The sequence below is a fragment of the Alosa sapidissima genome, chromosome 14 (assembly GCF_018492685.1).
Source record: "Alosa sapidissima isolate fAloSap1 chromosome 14, fAloSap1.pri, whole genome shotgun sequence".
Classification (NCBI taxonomy): domain Eukaryota; kingdom Metazoa; phylum Chordata; class Actinopteri; order Clupeiformes; family Clupeidae; genus Alosa; species Alosa sapidissima.
In genome coordinates, this window is record NC_055970.1 from 5,916,029 (window position 1) to 5,938,528 (window position 22,500).

Sequence of the window (22,500 nt, forward strand, 5' to 3'; positions counted from 1 at the left end):
GCTAGAGGGCCACTCCATTCCCCTCTCAGTAATCCAGTAACCCGGCAACCATGATACCCTGCCTATGAATGAGACCTGATTTCACCATCCATCACTCAGCCTCCAACACAACCAAACCCAGCCTTTCCTGTCCTCTCCGCTCACACAACCAGTCCATCACATAGACAACACACTACACACTGAACATCAGTAAACAATATTTAACAATTATAACAAAACTCTTCAAAATGACAAATAATGAAACTGAATGTCCTAGCTGAGCATCCAAATATGCAAAAGTGCATTCTTCCAGTTAAAAAGCTTTTTAAAATATTAACAATAAGAGCAGTATATTAAAAAAATGTTTTTTATATTCTACCCAGAAAATCCTCCCCCAAATCCATGATGTAATGTACAGCATACTGTAATGTTGACTAATAAGCCAGTGCAGAACTACTGAGGCTAAATAGTGTCAGCCTAGTGCGAGAGATCTCCAAACACTCCACTTCTAGCTGTCAAAAGTACACTGTGTCTTTAACATCCCCTGTGCAACCCCCCTCCACTCACATACTGTACACACACACACACACAAACTGTGTCTCTCTCACTCTCACACACACACACACCACTCCTAAGAGCCCTCTTCCATCTTGGTCATTAGCTCTTCGAACACAACACGGCCTCCAAAAGCCTCTCTACTCTACTCCCCATTTCTATTTTTAGAATGGGGGGGGGGGGGGGGGGGTATCATCCATGCCAACACAAATATTGTAATGCCTTGGCCTGACACCACACTGCTCTAAACCACTCAGGAAGGGGCTGGTGGTGTCTCCAAGCTGGCAGAAGCTAGTGGATCCAACATGACTTCATGCTTCTGAAGTTTCTGTATCTTGGAGCAGTGGAGAGTGGTCATTGGTGGCGTGCACGTGGACAGTGGACACTGCTGCAGGAGAGGGCAGGGCCGTGTTCACAGGGAGGGAATGTGGGATCGGATTCTCATCAGTCTCGCTCACAGTGGCGGCGTTGACGTCATCCAGCAGGATGCTTGTAGGCAACAAAGGGGGCGGTTTGGTTCAACACGTCTGGGTGTTTGCTTTGCTAGACAAGAGGGAGCTATGCTATTGTGCTGTCTGTATTGCATTCAGAAAAAAAACAGGCTCTCATACTTATACTCTGTCTCTCTCTCTATCACACACACACAGGAGCAAGCAAACACACACACACACACACAGTCAGATTTATCCAAAGCTAACAGAAAACACCATGTAGAGTAGGTGAGAAAAAAGAAAGCAAACACACACACACACACACACACACACACACACACATGCACACACGCACACACACTTTGAAAGAATTATGTGTCTGTCAGTCTCTACAAAGATGCTGCCAAACACATTCTCTCCAGCACTGCAATCTTATATTAAGTAGGAACTCGCGTTCAGAACACTGCTGCTGCATATAATGAGGATGCTAGTGCAGGTAAATCCCACCAGTCTCCCCGCGGCTGCCAACTGCACACATCAGCACTCCTGATAACAAATCTCGCCTTCACAGGCATGCTTGCTGAAGCTTGTTCCCATAGGAACAATGAAACAAATAAAAATAATAGCAGGGGTTTCAATTACAGAGACGGAGACGATAAAGGCATGCAGAGCTTGTTTCAGCATGGAAGAAACAGTCAAGTCATTTAGTTCTACATTCTGCTCTTTTCTCATTCCTGGTTTGTTGCTTTGTTGTCCCAATTCCTCCCACATCTGTCAGTCTAACCGACACACTGCTGTGTCTCAGGTGGACGTAGAGCACAAGATGGCGCCATCTAGTGTGGCTGCAGTGCAAACTCACATTCAACTCACAACAACCATATGCAAGGGCTAATAATAATAATAACCTCTTCTATTCTTCCTAAGCCCATACTTCACAAATAAACATGATTGACCTCAGATTATTTTTAGGATGACCAAGTGGGCAGAATGGCCACTCACCCGCTGGTGACGTCATCAGTGCGCGTGTTCTTGCTCAGCACGTCTCCGTCACTCATGTAGCCTGTCACGTCCACGGAGAGGCTGCCGAGCTCCAGGTCGTCCACGCGCTCGCTCAGCTCCAGGCTGCACAGGGCAGTGCCGCGAGCGGCCAGCTGCCTACGGAGGGCCCCGCCCGGGTACAGGAAACGGCCCTGGCCCCCTGCGCTGCCGGAACCACCGCGGCCGCCGTAGCTGTTGCCCAGTGATGGAGCGTCGCCGGCCTGCAGCCGCGGGCTCGACTGACCCATCCGCCACGACAGCGGCGCTGCCCGTGAGCCCAGGCCCAGCAGGCTCCGCCCACTGATCTCCGTGGTGACGCTGCTGTCAAAGGTGGTCTCCAGGGTGCTGAGAGGAGAGAGAGAGAGAGGTGAGGAGTCGGAGGAGAGGGAGAGCGAGGGATACAGGAGAGAGGAGAGAGATCATTAAATCAGATTCAATTTGAATCGTCATTGGTAAAAAAGCCAATAGAATGCAGCCAACATCTGACCAGAAGTACAAAAGTATTTGCATTATTTACGGATGAGTACAGGTGCGAGTTTGTACTACAGCATAAGTGATGCTAGTGATGATGAACAGAACCAAGAGGACAGTAAGAGCAGAGAGAGCGACAGAGCGAGACTAGAGAGAGAGAGAGAGAGAGAGAGATAAATGGCTTGTGACATAAAGTTATTGCAATGTCGTTTAACAAGCTGCGGTGGCCTTGTGGTTTCTGTGCCGCCTGCCCCATCTCAGGGCTGTATTCACGGCCAAAACAGAGCACCAAAAATAGACCTCCCAGTGCTCGGCAGGCTGGTCACTGCCACACACACAGCCTGGGCAGAGCGGAGAGCCTCAAACCCAAACACACTCAAAGCCTTCAGGATGAGAGCGAGCGACTCATCTCTATAACACACTCTCGCTTCAAAAACACTACACCCGGTAAAAAAACACACTCAGAGTGGGTTCTGTGTTGACACACTCACCCCCATAGATGGGCATATCCAAGTGAACACAGGGCAGGGGGTTTCAGACGGTCAAGTATAAGACTGAGCACAAATGCTCTACTCAGACGGTGAAGTATAAGACTGGGCACAAATGCTCTACTTAGATCGCAGCAGGCATCTGCTATTTCAAATGAGATGCCAGACTCGCTTAATTACTTACTAAAAAAAAACATGCACTAAGGTAATTTCCAATATCTATTTCACGTTAAAGATATTTCTGCATTCAAATTTAATTTGGCATGACATTGCCTCATTGCCTGAGATTAAAGATTCCATGTCATGTCTCTCATTATTCCTCATTGTTACATGATTCTTAGTACACTATTCATCCATGTCTCTTTGTGCAGTGAATGCACTTAACTGAAGGTGTGATGAACTCAGTTAAACTGAATGAAGGCCTTGGTTTCTTACACAAGCCTGTTGTGGCTCCCCAATATGCACCTCATCTTGGAGAGAGACACACAAGCGACTATGAAAGGTAGCAAGCAGGCAGTCCATGGGTGGTGGCAGTGATGGAGCTGACATCATCCACAACTCTGTGGGGTCTCTCTCAGTGTGAGCTTTAAGAGAAGCTTCAGCGGTTCTACAGAATAGCCCATGTGTGTCAGGGCCCGCTAAAGCAGCCCAGCAGACCGAGTCCACTCAGACGTCTCAGAAGTTCAGACCCTGAGCACACTAAATGACACTACAGGAGATCAGCGCTTTTGAGGGAGAGCCTGCTGTTTTCAAAACCAGCCACTTTCACAATGTCTTGATAACTTTAAAGATGGCATAGAACAGATTAACTGTTCTCTTTAAAGATGGCATAGAACAGATGAGCTGTTCTCTGACTTTCACATAGAAGGCATGCAACTTTGGTTGGTCAAAAACATGCTCAGATGCCAGTTTGCAAGCCCATTTGCAGCCCTGTAATTAGGCTGGGGAATAAAATGGCCCATTTTAGCAGATATATAGTGCCCTTAATGGTTATTTGGCAACCACATGAATAATTGTAGCCAATGACCACTCAAAAAAGACTTCAGCAACTTCTACCTGAATCTCCAACTCAAAGTGATAACAGAATGTCTGGAGGGGGGCTGTAATCAGAGGATGGTATGCGTCAGCCTGTGTTCAGGGTCACACTCTGTCTTTGTTGAGATTGGCCCGTTTTAGCGGTCATTTCAAAGTCTGAGATTTGTATAAGGAGAGAACAACTGTGTTTCGGGTTCACGGTAGCTTTGCAGGCATGCATCAAACTCTCCATATTCAACAAAGCCTAGGTAAAAAAGCTTTTCCACTCTATGTCTGCTTTAAAGGGGAACTTGGCAACTATTTCAACGTAATAAACCCGTTTAGAAATCATTCGGATGGTTAAATGACCTGTTCCGGTGAAAATGGTGACTTTCCCCGCTGCGCCTAGCGTCCCCAGGCGGAAAACCAACCTTGCAACATTGAGACTTACCGTCCCGGAAAGAGAAGTGAGAAACAAGAAACTCGTTTTAAATCGTGTTTCTTACCTTGTAACATCCACATAGTTCTGCCAAACTTATGCTAACCGTTCGCTAGCTTGTAAACAAATCCATGTGCTTTATCGTTACCTTTTCCCACAGTTTGAAATAGCATAATGCACAATTTCTCCAGCAGAGGGAGAAATCCTGCCAAGTTTCCCTTTAAATAAAAATTACATACTGCATACAAAAACACTGCCATATAATAACTTTTGTTTTGCATTTGGTTGACACCATCACATGCTTTCAAAAACAGAAACTGTGAGCCTATGTGAGGCAACTGTTACGATCACAGATGTCCAGCAGATGGCGCTAGTCCCACACATTCCCCAGTGCGCTCATAAACACCACCGCTCATAAAGGCAGCTTGTGTTTACTGCCTCTTGCCTTTAACTGGTGGTAAAATCACCACTTTACTTTACTGACCCTTCAGTCAACCTCTCACTTTTATGGAGAGATCGGATGGATTTACTACCGATGTACACTCTCACCTTTGGTCCCCAGATGTAGTGTGTGGGGTCGTAGGTGGTAGTGTTAACAGACACAAGCCTGAAGCCTTTACCTGTGTGATACCTGGGTGCCCCTCAGACTGGACATGGTCTCTTCCAAGTTCTGTCGGAGATCTGCGATGTTCTTCACGGTTCGTAATCGTCTGGTTTCGGGGTCTTCACCTTCAAGAAGCGTAAACACAAATTACCCAGTGGCGGTCTTTTAGGGTCAACCACACAATGGACTCCTTGTGCTCTAAATAGAGTTTGTCTCCAAATACTGCAGAGCCTCAAAGTAAACTAAAGGGCTGCAACAAAAAAAGGTTGTACCATGACCATGCACATCTGACCAACATACTCATTTCAAGAATACACACAAACACACACACAAACACACACACACAGTGTCCAGTAGCTACTGTTTACGGCAGCATCCAGGGAAATTCCCGTGCGAGTGAGCATAATCACGCTCCACGTGACAAGACCAATAACAAGAGCTGAACAGGCCAGAGAGTTAGCGTATAGCTAGTGATGCACTGGACACCTGAAGGACACACTAATTCTGATTGAGTGACGTCTGATCTGAGTGACGTTTTGTTTAAAGCGCTCTTATGCTATGGTTCTTGGCTATTGGCATTGCAAACTCCACTATTTGTTGAAACACACCCAACATTCCCGGTGAAGGATACCTGGTGAAGTGTGTAATAGTTGTAAATATTACAGATTAGCAGGCTTGGCTTGATCTTTATTTAGCATTACCTATTAATGTAACTCATTTTAACTAACACAAAGTGAATCCTATTCATACGAAGGGCTACTCTGAGGGATCATAAGGCATTTGACTCCAGACAGCCTGAATCAATACCAGATAGCCTTCTGATCCTGCTGGTGAGACCCAATCAATCGCTTACCTGACAGATCTTCTATGGAGGTCTGGCTGCTCTTGCCGTAGCTTGCCGGGTCATCAGCCCTGCCTCCACAGCCCATCTCTGAAGAGATGCCGCCATCGATGTCCGTCTGGGACCTAGAAAAGGCATTTTAGCAACATCACATTTGCTGTTCTCTGGGTCACATTTTAGCTTCAATGCCTTTTTGGACCTAAAAATAAAATATCCTTTAAAGTCGCTCCACTCCCTAGAGCACTCCACCTTCAACACAGGGCGTGGAACGAACAATAGTTCAAACCAAAACCTAGGACTCTGTTCACTTTTTTGAGATTTGGGCGCTACAATTTCTTTCAGGGATGAAATAGTAAACTCCGAGGGGAGACGCTTTTTGTGCCATACCCAGTAACCCATATAAGGCTCCCTGCCAGTTCTACACTTGCATTCATAATCTCCAGACCACAGAGGGAGAGGCATGCATCACTGTTGGCGCTGTTAATGCTCTCTGGCAGGTTCACAACAGCGCCTCCCCTGCACAGGGAGAATAGGGAGGGAGGGAGGGAGGGAGGCCAGGGACAGACGAGGCGTCTAAAAATGTGCCCTAAAAAAAAAGAGAAAAAAAAAAAAGAAACTCCTCTCCTGTGTCCTCCCATCACAGGCCTTAATTAGACGTAATCTGGGCCTTTGACACGACAGGTCAAGAGTGGAATTCCTCCCCAAAAACAAACAGGTCATACAGAAGGAGGCATCGCCTGGAGGACATACAGGGCCAAACACAGAGCAGCTGGACGCGCCATGGGAGCGGGAGTGGCTGTTTTAAGCCCCCGGGTCGACACAGTGTGGGGTGAAGTACTCACCGCTAACATGTCAAAAACAGAAGGAAGGGATCGAAATTCCTCTTCCTTTAATAACTTCAGTGCAGGAAAATGAGCTACTATAACTCTAAGTACAGTAAAAAGCTCCAAAGTAGGGGATATCTATCTTCCAAAGTAGGGGATATATTACGTAATAACGTAATAACGTAACATTTCAGATCTTTAATCTTTAACCATCCTAAACAAATGCCATGACCAAACTCTTCATAGTGAAGGTACGTTTGACATGTGTGTACCTCATTCATCTGAGTCATGGTAAATGTAGTGTAACGGTAGTAGGTGTTACCTGTACATGAAGGGGGCCACAGTGGCTGTGTTGGGGTGGCTGTACTGCTGCTGGGGCTGGGGCAGCTGCACGCTGACCGTGTTGATGGCTGCGTTGGCCACCAGGGCGGCGCTGTGGCTCTGCTGGCCCTTGCCCTCGGTGGAGGCCAGGCTGGAGGAGGACGACGAGTGTCGGCTGTCCCTGTGCAGCGCCAGGGCCCCGCCCAGGCGCATGCTGCGCGGCCTCTCTCCGTCTTTGCCACCAGGGGGAGCCCCCGTGCCCTTCCCCTGGCCCGCTCCCATCCCAGAGGAGGCCTTGGCGCCCGGCTTTGGTATCCCGCTGTGTGCTGTCGCGGAGCCCTCCTTCTTGGCGGCCCCGGCTTTGCCTCCCTTTGGAATGAGGCTGGCGATCTTGGAGGCGCGTTTGGGCTCGGCCTCCGAGGTCGGCGCGCCTCCCCCCGTACCGTTCTCCTCCCTGGGCTCGGCGTCCCGCGCCTCCCCCTGCTCGGGGACGGAGGTGCGTTTGGCGCTCTCCTTCGCCCGCTCCTTGTCCTTGGCCGCGCGCTCCTTCTCTTTCTCCTTCTCGGCGCCCTTCACCGAGCTCTTCTTGGCCGTCAGTGCCCTGCTGAACGTGCGCTGGGCGATGCCCTTCAGGGCGATCTTTGGGCTGCTGGTCGTCACGGCGACGGTGACTGTCGCCGTCGCCGCTCCAGAGGAGGATCCGTTGACGGGTCGGGCGTTGCCCTCGGCCTCCTCCAACTGCAGGTCCGTGTTTGAGCCGGCCTCCACGCGGTCCACCACGATCCCGGAGTCCCTCAGAGCACCACCATTGCCGTTCCCGCTGTCTCCTGACGTCTGCTGGACAGGCTGGCTGGACGACCCGCCTTTGGAGCCGCCTTTGCTGTTGAAGAGCTTCAGCTTCTCCAGCATGGACTTCTGGGACGCCACTTTGGCCGGCGCCTCGGTGGACACCATTTGCTTGGACGCCCCGTTGGTGGTGGCGGAGGTGATGGCTGGGTTTTCCTGCTTGACGGAGAGCATGGAGGTGGAGGTGGAGGTGGAGGTGGAGGTAGCCGTGTGCTTGGAGCTCAGGGACTTGGTCCTCCAGGGCTTGCTAGCCGCGTTGGGCTGCGGGATGGCAGAGGAGGAGGAGGAGGTCAGTGAGGACGAAGGAGCGAGGTCAGTCATGCCGGGTGGCTGGGAGGTCACACCTTCTGATGAGTCTGCAGATGAGGAGAAGAGAGAGAGAGAGAGAGAGAGGCAGACAGAGAGGGTGAAGAGATGGGATGAGAGAAAGAGAGATGAAAAAGAAGGGATGGTTAAAATAGAGGGATAATCTGTGAAAGCACCGTCCCCAGCCATAAAAGGAGCTCTGCTGCAGTGTAAACGAGTCATTACTCCACACTGTGGCTCACGCTGACGAACCATTCTAAACTGTTTACAGTCACAATGAAGGGGACCGCTTTTAGGTTCAGCCAACAAGTTCTTATCAAAACACTGGCGATTTAATGTCACAAATAACTAAGGCGCAAGGCATTTCACAACTGGACCAATTCAATAGCTCTTCAAACATAATAGACACACGTAAATAACAATAAATCAAGAAGTCTAAGAAATATAATCAAAGCAACAAGCATAAAAAGTTTCAGATCTAAAGTTTAAACAGCCAGCTGAACAGAAACAATACAGTACTGTACCGCAGTAGAGCACAAACTTCCTGGTGAATTAAAAATTGCTACACATGCAAATCATGTGAAGAGTGTTCCCTGAGCTCTGAGCTCGATAGGCAGTGTGACACTGAGCAAACACTCCCTCTCCCACACACACACACACCCCTCTGACCTACCGGAGACGCTCCTCAATAAAGGCTATTGTCCAGCGCAGGCACTTCTCAGTGCGTCAAAGCACATTTAGGGCTCTGTGAAGCCCTGTGCCATGCTGTGTCCTCTCTCTCTCTCTCTCTCTCTCTCTCTCTCTCTCTCTCTCTCTCTCTCTCTCTCACCCTCTGTCAGTACCTCACTTTCTGTCTTTTTTCTCTCTCTATTCAAACACTTTTCTCTGTACTGCTCTCACTCTCAGTTTCTGTCTGTTTTTCTCTCTCTGCCTCTCCATTTCTTTCAGGCTCTTTACCCCCTCTCTCCCTCTCTCTCTCTTTCTGTCCCTGAGCATGCTCCTCTTCCCCTACCAGAGTGCACTGGGCCAATCACAGACTAGACTGGACTGGCCAGGACAGCAGGAGAGACGGGCGAGGCAGGCGTGGAGAGACTCCTGTCCTGAGCCAAGCAGGGGGCTGGTCCTGAGCCGCATGAGTAAGTTGTCCAGCACAGGAGGTAACCACACCGACACTGCCTGCCCAGCAGCGCTCACAGACCCTCCCATTATAGCTCCTGCCCTTCATTTAGACACACACATACACACACACACACACACACACACACACATATGTCTGTGTGTGTGTGTGTGTCTAAAAGAAGGGCAGGAGCTATGCATGCTTTTATTTCACTTCCAAACCCCTTGCTTTCCTATGGCCTACCTATGTAATCTGCCAGTTATCCACACTCATGCGGACACACTAACACTCACACGTGAAAGCACTTTTCCATTTGCGCATTTGAAAAATCACACACAGAAAGTGCATACGCTTGACCCAAGAATTACAGAACAAATCCAATCCTCACGCAACACCTTGCATCACTTCAAGGCAAATTACACCTTTTTCACACACATTGCTAAAATCACTGCCAGCACCCATTTACAGCATATTTTTGTGCATTTTGTTATAATTGCAAAAAAAAAGACCACATTTCAAAGCATTTGCTAATTTCTCTTTTGTGCAAGCATCTTTTAGTCCAAGTTAAATACCATGAGAAATGTAGCATAAATATTTAATAAGCTAATAACAACCATGCTTTGATATCTGTTCATATCTGTTCTTGTAGTATTAAAAGAAGAAATGACATAATCATGGCTCTCTTCCGTCCATTACCTCTTGCTCTCTCATTCTCTCACTTTTCTCTCTCCCTCTTTCTTTACATATTTGTATTCCCAGGTCGGAGGCAAAAAACCCTCTCTTCTAATTGCTCTCCTATTTCCTCTCATTTGGTGTTTTCAGCGAGCAGCGGCAAAACAATGCCACAATTAGGAAGTGATTAACAGCCAATTAGCCATGGCAGCCTGAGGAAAGTGGGTCAGATCACTAATGACTACAAATGGGGGGAGAAGTGGAGGAAAAGGAGAGAGAGAGAGAGAGAGAGAGAGAGAGAGAGAGAAAGAGCGATTTATTTGGAGTGAAGGACAGAGTGTTGCTGCTTATTTTCCCACTGTTCATTCTCAACCCCTTCTGCTGCGGTCCCTAATCATTTTTCTATTCCATCACAACTTCTGCTTCGCCACATGGTGGGAAGGTTCTCAACGTTCTGACCCAAGGATGAGGCCTCAGCCACACAGGCGAGAGGGTGGAAGGGGGGAGGTCAGTAGGGAAGGTCGTCCCTCCACCTCTCCGTGCGACAGGTCTGCCCTAAGGGCAGTGCTCTCTCCCTCATTCCCAAGCCCATGTTTAAGTGTTTAGCTCTGTGCCACTTAATTAGCCTGTCGTCATTAAGACAGAGGAAACCACAGCCGACTGGTCAGTCGTCCACTCCTCCCCCACCCTGCCGCAGGACCACAGAGGGAGTCTCTGCTCGCTGGAGCGTTCACTTGCTCTCCGGTTTCTCTTTTCATTCACAGGGCCTAGCAGGTCATCAGGTCTATTTCATTTAAGGCCAACACCAAGATTCCTCTCCTTCCTTGAGATCAGTGATAGCTAGTCTATTGCTTGCGTCTTCATTTCACAGTTCATCTCTCACATCTATCATACTGGACATGCGTGCGTGGTGTGTGTGCAGAGCATGTTGATATTTATTTATTTTCATTGACAGCATGAGCTGGGCAGGCAGCATGAATGCTCTAGTCTGTTAACATGGCCGGCAAAATGAAAATCAACAGGTAACGCAACTGTCACACACACAGCACGCAAACAGTGGGTCCATTCACACCAAGAACGATAACGATAACTATAAACAAATATCATTCTCGTTATTATGAATGACGACGTTCACACATAAACTATAACGATAACGACATGAAGAACGATATAGTTGGGGATCACTTTCAGAGCGATAAAAAGTTAATAGTCAATCAGAACCCATCGAATTTTAACCGTCACATTCATTAACACAAGGAGAGACTTTGTTTATCATTGTTTAGTGTGAACGCTTTTATCGTTATGGTTATAGTTATCGTTATCGTTCTTGGTGTGAATAGGCCTTTACTCTCACTCTCTTGCCCTCTTCCTTACTCACTCTCTCTTTCTCTCTCTCTCTCTCTCTCAGCTAGGGGCCATCTATCCAAAGAGAAACTCAGTCCTCATGACAGGTTCCCGCAGTAGTGAGTGAGTGGATCCACTGATGCTGCTGCTTCGTCCACTGACCCACGTCACCCGACATCAAACAGGGCCTCCCAAGCCCGTGTCTCCTGACCTGAGCTTCACGCTTCTGTGATTAAAGGGCCTGCATGGGGCGGCTGGAGATCTTCATGGGGGGGATGGGGGGGGTGACTAAATGCATTAAGTGGGGAGGTGGGGGGTAGCGGTCGGCTGACGCTGTTTACCTCTTCTGTCCGTCATGGTCACAAGACTTCCATCTGACCTTTGGAGCGACCCCACTTCTTCCCTCTCCTCTCCTCTCTCCTCCCCTCCCCTCTCCTCTCCTCCCCTCTCCTCTCTTCTCTTCTCCTTGCCTCTCCTCTCCTCTCCTCTCCTCTCTTCTCTTCTCCTCTCCTCTCCGCTCCTCTCCTCTCCTCTCCTCTCCTCTCTTCTCTTCTCCGCTCCTCTCCTCTCCGCTCCTCTCCAATTCACCCCTCGTCTCCTTCCTTCCTACCCTCCTGCATTCCTCTCCAGCTGCTCTTCCCTCCCCTCTCCTCTCCTCCCCTCCCCTCTCCTCTCTTCTCTTCGCCTCTCCTCTCCTCTCCTCTCTTCTCCTCCCCTCTCCCTCTTCCTCTCCTCTCCTCCCCTCTCCTCCCCTCTCCTCTCCCCTCTCCTCCCCTCTCCTCTCCTCTCCTCTCCTCTCCTCTCCCTCTCCTCTCCTCTCCTCCCCTCTCCTCCCCTCTCCTCTCCTCCCCTCTCCTCCCCTCTCCCTCTCCTCTCCTCTCCTCTCCTCTCCTTTCCTCTCCTCCCACAGTCAACATGACCTGCTCTAGTCTTCTGCCCTCAGTGTGTAAACACATTAGCGAACTCATCCCGTGTTCTGCGCTTGGCCCTGCTGGGCAGCACTGCCCTGCACTGGAGTGCTGGACTGGGAGCAGGCGTCAGCACGAATAAAAGTGCCTCATTCATGCACAGAGCGCAGGAGGCGATCACAAGTATGTCACGGCTAATCGCTTTAAGTGTAATTCTGCATCAAAGCCATTGATTTGGCTGATTGGTGGAAAATCATATGATGGCTGACGGTGTTGTTTTTAAAGCGTCCTTATACATTAACTGTGTAAAGTTAGATCCACTCACAGGCATGACAGAGGGACATTAATCACTAAGAACTCGGTTGTGTTGGGTTGGGGGGGGGTTGTGCAGAGGGGCGCTCTGGTCTGTAAATGCTTGCACAGCAGATTTAACCATCTCTGACAGCTTATTGAAGTCACACACGCTACAAATAATGACCCTCATCTCTCTCTCTCTCTCTCTCTCTCTCTCTTTACTAGTGTGTGTATGTCTAATACAAATACTTACAATTCATGTGATTCCCATATCCTCATCTACACAGCCTTAAAACAACACAACAACAACAACACATAAAGCACAAAATGACAGTTCTGCTCAATAAATGCTTAAAATGTAAAATAATGTACATCAAGATGATATCTGTAAATCAATTCAGGAGTAACTTGCACCAGGGGACCTAGACTATGGCTGTATACCCTTGGGCTAAGAATAGGCTGAGTATAAGCTAAAGGTTCATTAGCTAACTTTTGTTGTTGGCAGTGTGGGTATCTGATGATAAGGTAACATATCATTTCATGACCTGTCCGCTATTCATATCAGACAGCCTGCTCTCTCTCTCTCTCTCTCTCTCTCTCTCTCTCTCTCTCTCTCTCTCTCTCTCCCTCTTCTGTTCTCCCTCTCTGTGTCCTCCCTCATGCTTTCCCTCCATCTCTGTGTCAGTGGTGTGCCTGTGTGACTGTATAACAGCAGGGCTTTTGTTCAGAGGCATAGTTTCACTTTAGAGGTCCCTCCTGTCTGTTAAACAGAAATAGAATCCATACAGCTCAGCTGTTCTTTCATTCAACACAGCTTGCGATGTACACCCTACCACCACAGACACACACAAACACACACACACACACACACACACACACGCACACACACGCACACACACACACGCGCACACACACGCACACACACACACACAAACAAACCTACTGTACAAACACACACAGGTTAAATGCACCTGACCCCCTTACAAAGACACGACTGGTTGTTGCTGGTGTTTGGAGAAAAAAAGATCAACTGGCAACACTCACAACAAACAACCAAACAAGTTTAGTCCAGAATATACATAATGAAATTAAGATGTGCAACAAACTCTTTCTCTAAGTAACCATCCATCTAACATCAGAATCACTCCACAGAAAACATGAGCGGAGCCATTCACTGACTACAGTATGCGTTTTCCTGTCTCCACAACATCACTAAACAAATTAGGACACTAAGCAATTACTGATCTACAAACAGCCGACGTGAATCATGATTTGCACTAAAATGCATTACACAGAAATGTCAAACACGCAAATTCAAACAAACCTCATAATTGGATACATTCATTCCCTGGGAGAGAGAGAAAAAGAGAATGAATGAGAGAGAGAGAGAGATTTTGAGAGATTTTGGGATACGTCCAGAGGTCTTCAAGTGCGTCCTAGAATCCAAGGGGCCAGTGGGTGGTCAGGTCAGGTGACTTGGCCGTCTAAGTGTCCAACTCTACTGTCCCCCAGCGCTTCCTCGTCTCTACCTCAGAGAGCAGTGAGAGGCACCTAACTGGTGTGGCTGCTGGACACTGGAACTAGCTCAGGCTCCGCTTGGTGACGTTGAGCAACTTGCACCAGGGGCCCTGTGCTTTATGTAGTGGCCCTCCCACCACCACTCCATCTCTCTTCTTTTCAACAATCCTTCTCTCTCTCTCTCTCTCTCTCTCTCTCTCTTTCTCTCGCTCTCTCTTTTCACCAATACATCTATCTCTGTGTTTTTCTTTTTCTTTCTTCTAAAATGCCAGAAGCAGACTAATTGGTGCTCTACCACAGTGTGAGGAATGGCTGCTTTCTTAGCTTCCTGCTGAAGTATCAGCATTTTCCATCAGCCACATAGAGTATCTCACAATTATCAAAGAGTACATGCTCACATAGTGCAAGGCACAGCCATTTAAGATGAAATGTACACTCACACACATGCATAAACACACACCCACACATACACACACATACACATGCACACACACACACACGCAATCTCTCTCTGTCACGTCCACATGCATTGAAACACAACAGCGACTTCCTGGCAAAAGTACAGTCCGTGTGGGGTTTAGTGTTAAGTATTTCCTGAGAGGGGACTGTGAACTGACCTCTCTACTGTTTGCAGCAGAGTTTGTAAGTGTCCTGTTACACACAGGTGGTCACAGGGTTGATATGCATTACAAGAGTGTAGCTAACACACACACACACACACACACACACACACACACACACACCTGTGAGTTTGTGTTCTAAAAACAGCAACACATTAAAGTCTTTGCCTATAAATCTTCTATACAGTACTAATCCAGTATGGAACACAGGAACACACCAAGTTCATGGTACAGCCATAACAGGAACTGAACACAGTAAGTTCAAGCAAACAAACAAGCTAAGTATGCTGAGGCACTTAATCCTTTAGTAGGTAACTGGATGTGAGATTTGTATTTGTCTAAACTATACCGTGTGTGTGTGTGTGTGTGTAAGTGTGTGTGTGTAAGTGTGTGTCCCCATGAACATGCACAGTATGCTACAGTGGCCGAGTGTGTGACCCCTTTTTGGCAGTTTGTTCTGATCCAACCCATATGACAATGCTGCTCTGTTCAGCCTCTTTGAAGGGGGAACACTGGTGCAGACTCACAACGGTTCCCTGGTACTGGCTCACAGCACACACACGCACGCACACACACACACACACACACACACACACACACACACACACACACACACACACAGGAACTCATGCACAGTCTCAGAGTACACTGACCTGAATAACTGACACTTTCCACTTAGGAAGGGAGTCGGACACAAGCAGGAATAAACCTCAGCAAATGAAAGGGGTTAAAGGGCAAGGCCTTAGGCTATTTGTGCACAGAATCACAACATGTGTTCACACGTGAGCACACACACACACACACACACACACACACACACGGGCAGACAGGCAGGCAGGCAGACAGGCAGGCACGAACACGAACACACACACACACACACACACACACACAAGAACACCCATACATCAGGCACGCACATTGACCAGTGCCTCAGTGCTTTCCCTGTGGGGGCATATTGTGTCTAATTCATGCTCATGTCATGGCTTAAAGGTGACCTCCAACCTAAATCAGTGTGACACAAAGATACAGAGGCGAGTCCATATGATGAAGTACGCAGACAGGCCCTGGGGAAGGGCAGTGTGGAGCCAATCAGGACAGGCCAAGGGCAGGGACACACAGGTCTCAGAGGGAATCATGGACACTACACACGCACATGGATAAGTGCAAACACTCTTCCTCTCCCTCACACACACACACACACACACAGTGCATATACAGTGCATACGGAAAGTATTATCAGCGCTCCAACACTCCACACTCCACAAAAAACAGGTGTTTGGAGTGTTTTGTACATTTATAAATTACTGAAATATCCCATTTACATAAGTATTCACACCCTTTGGTATGACGCTTGTAATTGAGCTCTGGTGCATCCTACTTCTATCAATGGTCCTTGAGATGCTTCTACTACAACTGTTTTTTTGTGGAGTGTTAGAGTATTGTGTGTAGATTGATGAGGAAAAAATGAATCCATTTTAAGATGAGTCTGAAACATAGCAAAATGTGGAAAAAGTGAAGCGCTGTGAATACTTTCCATATGCACTGTGCATGCACTCTCTCCCACACACACACACACACACACACACACACACACACACACATAAATACAGTGACATTACAACATTTCCTCTTAGTTGTCCACACTATTCCTCACCTGTGCCAACCATAATGGGGAAGAGACCTTTAACAACCAATAATTCACACTTTGGGTTACAGCTAGCCTGTGACTGACCCCAAAAGTCCTGCAGCCCGTGCCTGGGCTTGGTCAGGATATCCGCTTACCTTTGGCCAACGCTGGGACGGGTTTGGACTTGTCACTGAAGCCCTGGCTGCGGCGGTTGCCTGCGGAGCTGATGGACCCACGAGGAGAGCTCTCACTGCCCGCAGTGGCCATCCTGGACGTGGGGGCGGGGAGTCTGGAAGGGTGCGAGGGAGAGCAGGTGAGCGGTGACATCATAGATGAAAACTAGCTATGGTGCTAACTCTAGCATATTTACATTGTGTACTTGTACTGATGTCCATCAATAAGCACTGTCCCTATCTAAATAAGCAATTAATTAATTAATTAATTAAGCATCGGTGAGGCACATCCTGACCGCTAGGCCCGATGCTACATATTACTGTAGGTAGAATGCTAATGTAGCACATTACTGGGCCCAAACTTACCTTTCCCCGAAATGCACTACTCTCTTCCTTATGCATGTTTGTCTCTAGTGGCTGATATGCATCTTGCTAGTTGCAATCAGAAAAAAAAGATGTTGCTACGCTTTGTTGAGATAACAAGCTACAGGTCCAAAAAGAGGGCTGCAAGGACACAGGGTCAAATGAGAAACGTATAGGGAAAGCACCCCCCCCCCCCCCCCCCCTTCATCATCTAGGGCTGCCGGGGGACCAAATGTTCCTACAATTAGCGCTGGCCCACTATTTGGTGATATAAATAGCCAAGCACAGACCAAACAGATAAGATAACCCATAACGCAGAGCTAGGTCAATGTCCATGACCAGCATCACAGATGCAAGACACATGACATCCACTGGGGTAAGTAATGCCTATGAGACCCAAACAAAAGCCCTTTTGAGCCTGCCGAGTGGGTTCGACCGGGAGAGTCATGGGATTGCTCTCTGACGTGCGTGTTACTGAGTGACAGACTGACAGACATGTCATTGACACCCTCGCTTCATGTGTGTCTAGACATGGATGAAAATGATTGGTGACATGGATTAGCCTTGAGAAATTTGACATAAATATCACTAGTCTCCCTTTCTTGGGTAATCCCCCCTCACACACGCACGCAGAAACACATACACACTCCAGCCTGGCCTGTCAATACTATTTAATTCCATGCGGCCCCTGACGGCCTATGGCGGTCACATGAATTGCTAATTTGCTAGTGTGCTAATGGGAACTCGCGCAGACAGTTGCCGATAAGCCGATTACGGGGAGGGGGGTTTCTCAATGCTTGCTGCTGAAGATCAGATGTTCAATAGGCACACTGCTATTAAATATGACAGACTAGTATATGAGTTCTGGCCATTTCTTCTGTGTGTGTACAAGTGTGTCAGATCTCATTTGACTTGCAGTTTCCCTGCGCACTGCTTTTGTAGACTGACAGCTATTAAACCCTAATCCTGCCTATTTCAAAGCGCTGTTCACTCAGCCAAAAAACTCATTACTGCTTCAGGCTGACCAAGTCGCTTCCATGTAGAGAACACTGAGAGAAATGATGGATGTTTTGAGCTTAAGCGGCTATTCCAGCTTGTCTACCCTTTTCTCAAACAGTATGGTATTATATACAAGCTATGCACATCAGAGTAAATGAAGAACATCTGTGTAAAAGACTACAGCATTTTTGAGATACACACCACTTCAAATTACAGTACTGTACATTGCTCAAGCTTTGGCCTCACGTGTAATTCAAATTGTTTACCAGCAGGGGGAGATATGCTATCATTTTGTAATCATGCAGTATCTGAGCAGTGGTAAATGCTCTTAAAGGTTAATAGAAAAAGGCTAAAAAATACAAAAATCCTATTTGAGAATAATGTGTCAGTGACAGAAAGTGACATATTTATTTTAATCATAAATATGTGATTGCAAAAAAAAAAAAACAAAACAGGTTCAGTAAATCAGATGCTGTGAAGTAGCCATTCATGTTCAGTGAACCGCACACACACGGACCATGTTCCAGACATCATACATGAGGAGGAACAATCCAAGCACTGCTGGTTCCTGCCACACGCTCTCTGTTAATAATTAATGTCATTTTCAAATAGGAGGAAGGCATGCATAACTATATGTACAATCACTCACTCACTCACGCACACACACACACACACACACACACACACACACACACACACACACACACACACACACACACACACACACACACCAAAAGGCGGGGGTTATCCAAAGGTCCGTATCACACCCCATTGAGCACTGTGTCAAATGAGGCGTGATTCGAAGGACTGTATTCTACTACAGCCAGGTTGGGGTATTGCTTTGCACTGGGATTCTTCAAAATAAACAAACAAACAAACAAAAAACAAAACACGTGCAGAAGGAACATATGGAGGAGGTGGAAGAGGAGGGTGAGGAGGAGGAGAGTGATGAGGAGTAGTGTGAGGAGGAGGAGGAAGAGCTCTGGGATCAGGAGACATAAGCACAAGTGGAAGAGCTGACCTAGAAGACTTTTTCTGACCAAGGGAAAACTTGAGCAGTTTACTCTGTGAGGCATCCCTAGATGGAGGAAGAGAGGACACAGACGGACATAAAGACATACACATATGCAGAGAGAGAGAGAGAGAGAGAGAGATACAGAAAGAGAGAGAAATGAGTAGAGAAGCCACGAAGAGGCAAAGGGAATGTCAACAGCACAGGTGAACTACAAAGCTGTAGGTAAAGGAGCTTCTAGAGGAGGACACAGGTGAGTGTCTATGCTGTGCAATACCAATAGGAGAGGGGACTGGTCTTAGAATACTATAGTCATTCTCTCCATCGCACATCACTCCGCAAAACTCTGATCAAACCGCGCTTTGGATACAAGCGTCAGCAAAAATGACTAAATATAAATGTAAATGTGTCAAACTTTAGTTAGTATTATTACTTTAATTAATTATCATCATAATTACTTACAATAATATATCTTAAAGAATAAAGCACAGCCTTTCAAGCCATCCATGTTGTTGCTCAATAAAGGAATACCTGTGGTCTTATTGGATATTGTGTATATTTGACTCTGTTCCCACCCCAAGGGTTTCTATAGTTTCCTAAGCCCTTCCCATCTCTCTAATTGCACCTGTTTTGGTGCTGTGAGGTGCCGTCTCACCTGGACTGCATGTCTGCCTGTGCTTTGTGTGCGTGCTGGGGACCCTGAGAGGAGGCGGCAGGCCCATGCGAGGGCGTGAGCTGGGCAGGGGTGCTGCTCTGCGAGACCTGCGGGGGATGATGCTGGCTCTGCTGCCGCTGGCTCTGCTGCTGCTGCTTGTAGCGCGACAGGCTGAAGAAGAGCCCGAGGATGGCCTTCAGATTCCCATTACGGATCTCTGTGGGGCAGATGGGGGGAGGTATGGAAAGAAGGAGAGAGAGAGAGAGAGAGAGAGAGAGAGACACGGTTTTGGGATTTAGATGGGAGTGCATTGTCAACATCAAAGCAAAACCTGAATGTCACATCCAGCCTTTCCAAAAATACATCACAGTAAATAGAAAAGCACTTTCAGTGTGCATGGTTCAATAGCAAAATATATTTCCCTCTCTCTTTTTCTCAGCTTACCTTCCGCAGACAGACCCTGTATGTTCACACCTTTGGCCGCCAGAAAACTCAAACAGGTATCGATGTTCTCGAGCTGGAGAGGTGAACAGAGGAGAGGAGAGGGTCGGGTTTAGACACCGCAAAAACTTCTGCCTTCGCTCACACAAAAGGTACAGTGCAACATGAAACCACCGTTTGTGGTCGTTAATCCTCTTTTGATGTTGAAATCATAACGTACAGTGAGGGGAAAAAAATAAGACAAATCAACAAAAAAATCGTTTGGGTGACCTAGTTTTTTTTCCCTTCTGTTCCAGTCACTCTAGGCAAAGGAAGAGAGATATTCCCTGGAAAGTCACAACCAATTCATCACAGAAATCCACAGCAGATGACCTGATTGGCTCTGAACTGTGTCTGACCTACGAGGCCTCAAGTCAACAAAGTTTCCTTATAGTGAAAAGAGGCTTTTCAAAATATGACAGATAAAAAAAAAATATATTAAAAGATGCGCTCTCTAAAACAATCCAAAGGGATGTCAGATGGCATAATGTCTATGTTTGTCATATATTGACTGTGGGGTTAGTAGGATTCATATTGTGTTTTATATGGCCTATCAAAAAGCCCTGCGTGACCAGGATGGGGCAGTCAAAGCAGCATTCAAAAGAGCCAGACGTATTCCCTGGGCATTCTGTCTGCCCGGTTGCTAGGAGACGACTTCAGGTTACAATGCTGTCATTCAGCTGTCGCCAAGGAGCTGTCCTGATTGGCTGACAGCAGGGTTTGACAAAAAATAAATAAGCACTAGAAAAACACCATATCTGGAGGTCATGTTTCAGCCAATGAATACCCATTTGGCTTGGTGCTGCCAGGTGAAACAAACAGGACTGACGAACCCATGTGTCAATATCAGCTAAATTAAATACACATTAATTAAAACTTGCCTACAGTCTGGATCCCTAGTGGACAAAGGACTATCCTAGAACAAATAGCAGCACAGTGCACACATGCATGCACGCACACGAACACGCACACGCACACGCACACACACACACACACACACCATACATGGAGTTACAGAAGCATTAATTACTATTCACATAGTCACTTTGTTGTGTACCGACTCCCAAGGAATAGAGCTGTTACTCTGTACACTCCTTTACTGTTAGCTGCTCTGGGATCAGTGAGTGGGCCCTCGCTGCCCCACTGCTCTCCTCTTCTCTCTGAACTCGGCACAGCTGTCCACTGGTGACACATGGTGCCCTGTGGGGTCAGACGAGCCGTCAGGAATCCAGGACACGCTGCCCTCTACATTCCACTGCCCTTCCAAAATACCCCTACCCGCTAAAACCGGGGTAAAAATAACAAGGTTTATAAATAAAAAAGAGAGAGAGAGAGAGAGAGAGAGAGAGATGGGGGGCCGAGGGGCAACGTGAGAATGAAACGAGTGTGAGAGAGAGAGGGGGATAGAGAAGAAAAATAGATAATATGAAAAACAGAGAGAGACAGAGCGAAAGAGAGAGACCAGGAAAGTGTCATACTGAGAGCAAAGGTTGATCAATAAACCATTCAACAGCCTTCCCCTCTGAAGGGTGACTCACTGTGGCCTGACTTTACTTCGGTCACCTGACCTGTGACACACAACTGACACATACAGATTACCGTTCCTCCCAGCAACACTGGCCCAAGGAGGAAGCACACAAAACGGCTGCACTTTCTACTACAAAACCAACTCATTGGTGCCCCTGTATGCACCTAATGCACCTACTGTACACAAGACAAACTCAATGGCCTACATAGAGTGAAGGAAGTACCCCTGGTCTGCCATGGGGAGACGGGAGACTCCAAACCAAAGCAAAGCCCATTTAGAGTTCAGACCAAGGTCTCCTCCTTGTATGGCAAAGCAGCCATACAAGGTGCCGGGGAGTCCTGGACCACACCAATCAATCCCTGTCCGAGAGAACTATACCATTCACCCATCCTCTGGCCTCACCATAAACACAGGCAGGCAGCACGCAATAAACACAGAGAGCCCAAGCCCATCAGACAGTCCACAAATATAACACTACCACTCAGGTTTCTGTGTGTGTGTGTCAGAGGAGCTCATCAGATACCATCTCCTGCTTATTAAACTAGGACCCCAGCCCCCTTTCTTCACTCTGTTTACATGACTGGTGGCTGCTCTGGCAGACGCTGTGTAAGGCCAGCACTTAAGGCCTGTTTGTTTGCTCCAATAAAAGCGATCAGAGTCAACACATATCTGAGTCGCTGTGACGCACAGTGGTGGTGAGCCGGCAGCCGAGGAGGACTTTCTCCTCTCACAAGCCTCTGTCAAACAACAGTGACACACCTGCAATACCTGTAAAAGGCACCTGTGAACACACACACACACACACACACACCCTCACTTTCAGGTGACATCATGGTGAAAAGTGAAAATCAGCAGGTCAATATAAAGAGTGTGGATAGCAGACAAAGAGTCAAAGGTCCCTGCAGATTTTAGGAGGAAGTAATATGAACGTCATCCTTATCAAACAACATTTACAAAGAAAGTCATAACCGTCATCTTTATCAGGCAACATTTAAAAAAAAACAATAACTGTCATCTCTATCAAACTACCTTT

At 47.4% G+C, this 22,500-nt stretch overlaps 1 protein-coding gene and 1 long non-coding RNA gene across 2 annotated transcripts in view; one reads left to right on the forward strand and one right to left on the reverse strand.

Moving 5' to 3' along the window:
* nav2a (neuron navigator 2a) overlaps nt 1–22,500 on the reverse strand; it is a 188,508-nt gene that overhangs the window by 56,042 nt on the left and 109,966 nt on the right. The window contains 7 exon segments of the mRNA XM_042061593.1: nt 1,965–2,348; nt 5,036–5,144; nt 5,873–5,985; nt 7,007–8,207; nt 16,413–16,546; nt 19,460–19,676; nt 19,904–19,976. Coding sequence (XP_041917527.1) covers nt 1,965–2,348; nt 5,036–5,144; nt 5,873–5,985; nt 7,007–8,207; nt 16,413–16,546; nt 19,460–19,676; nt 19,904–19,976 — 2,231 coding nt within the window.
* On the forward strand, nt 16,431–20,888 carry LOC121681694. Its single transcript, XR_006022249.1, has 3 exons — nt 16,431–16,570; nt 19,899–20,052; nt 20,197–20,888. It is a non-coding gene; the product is annotated as an uncharacterized LOC121681694 (long non-coding RNA).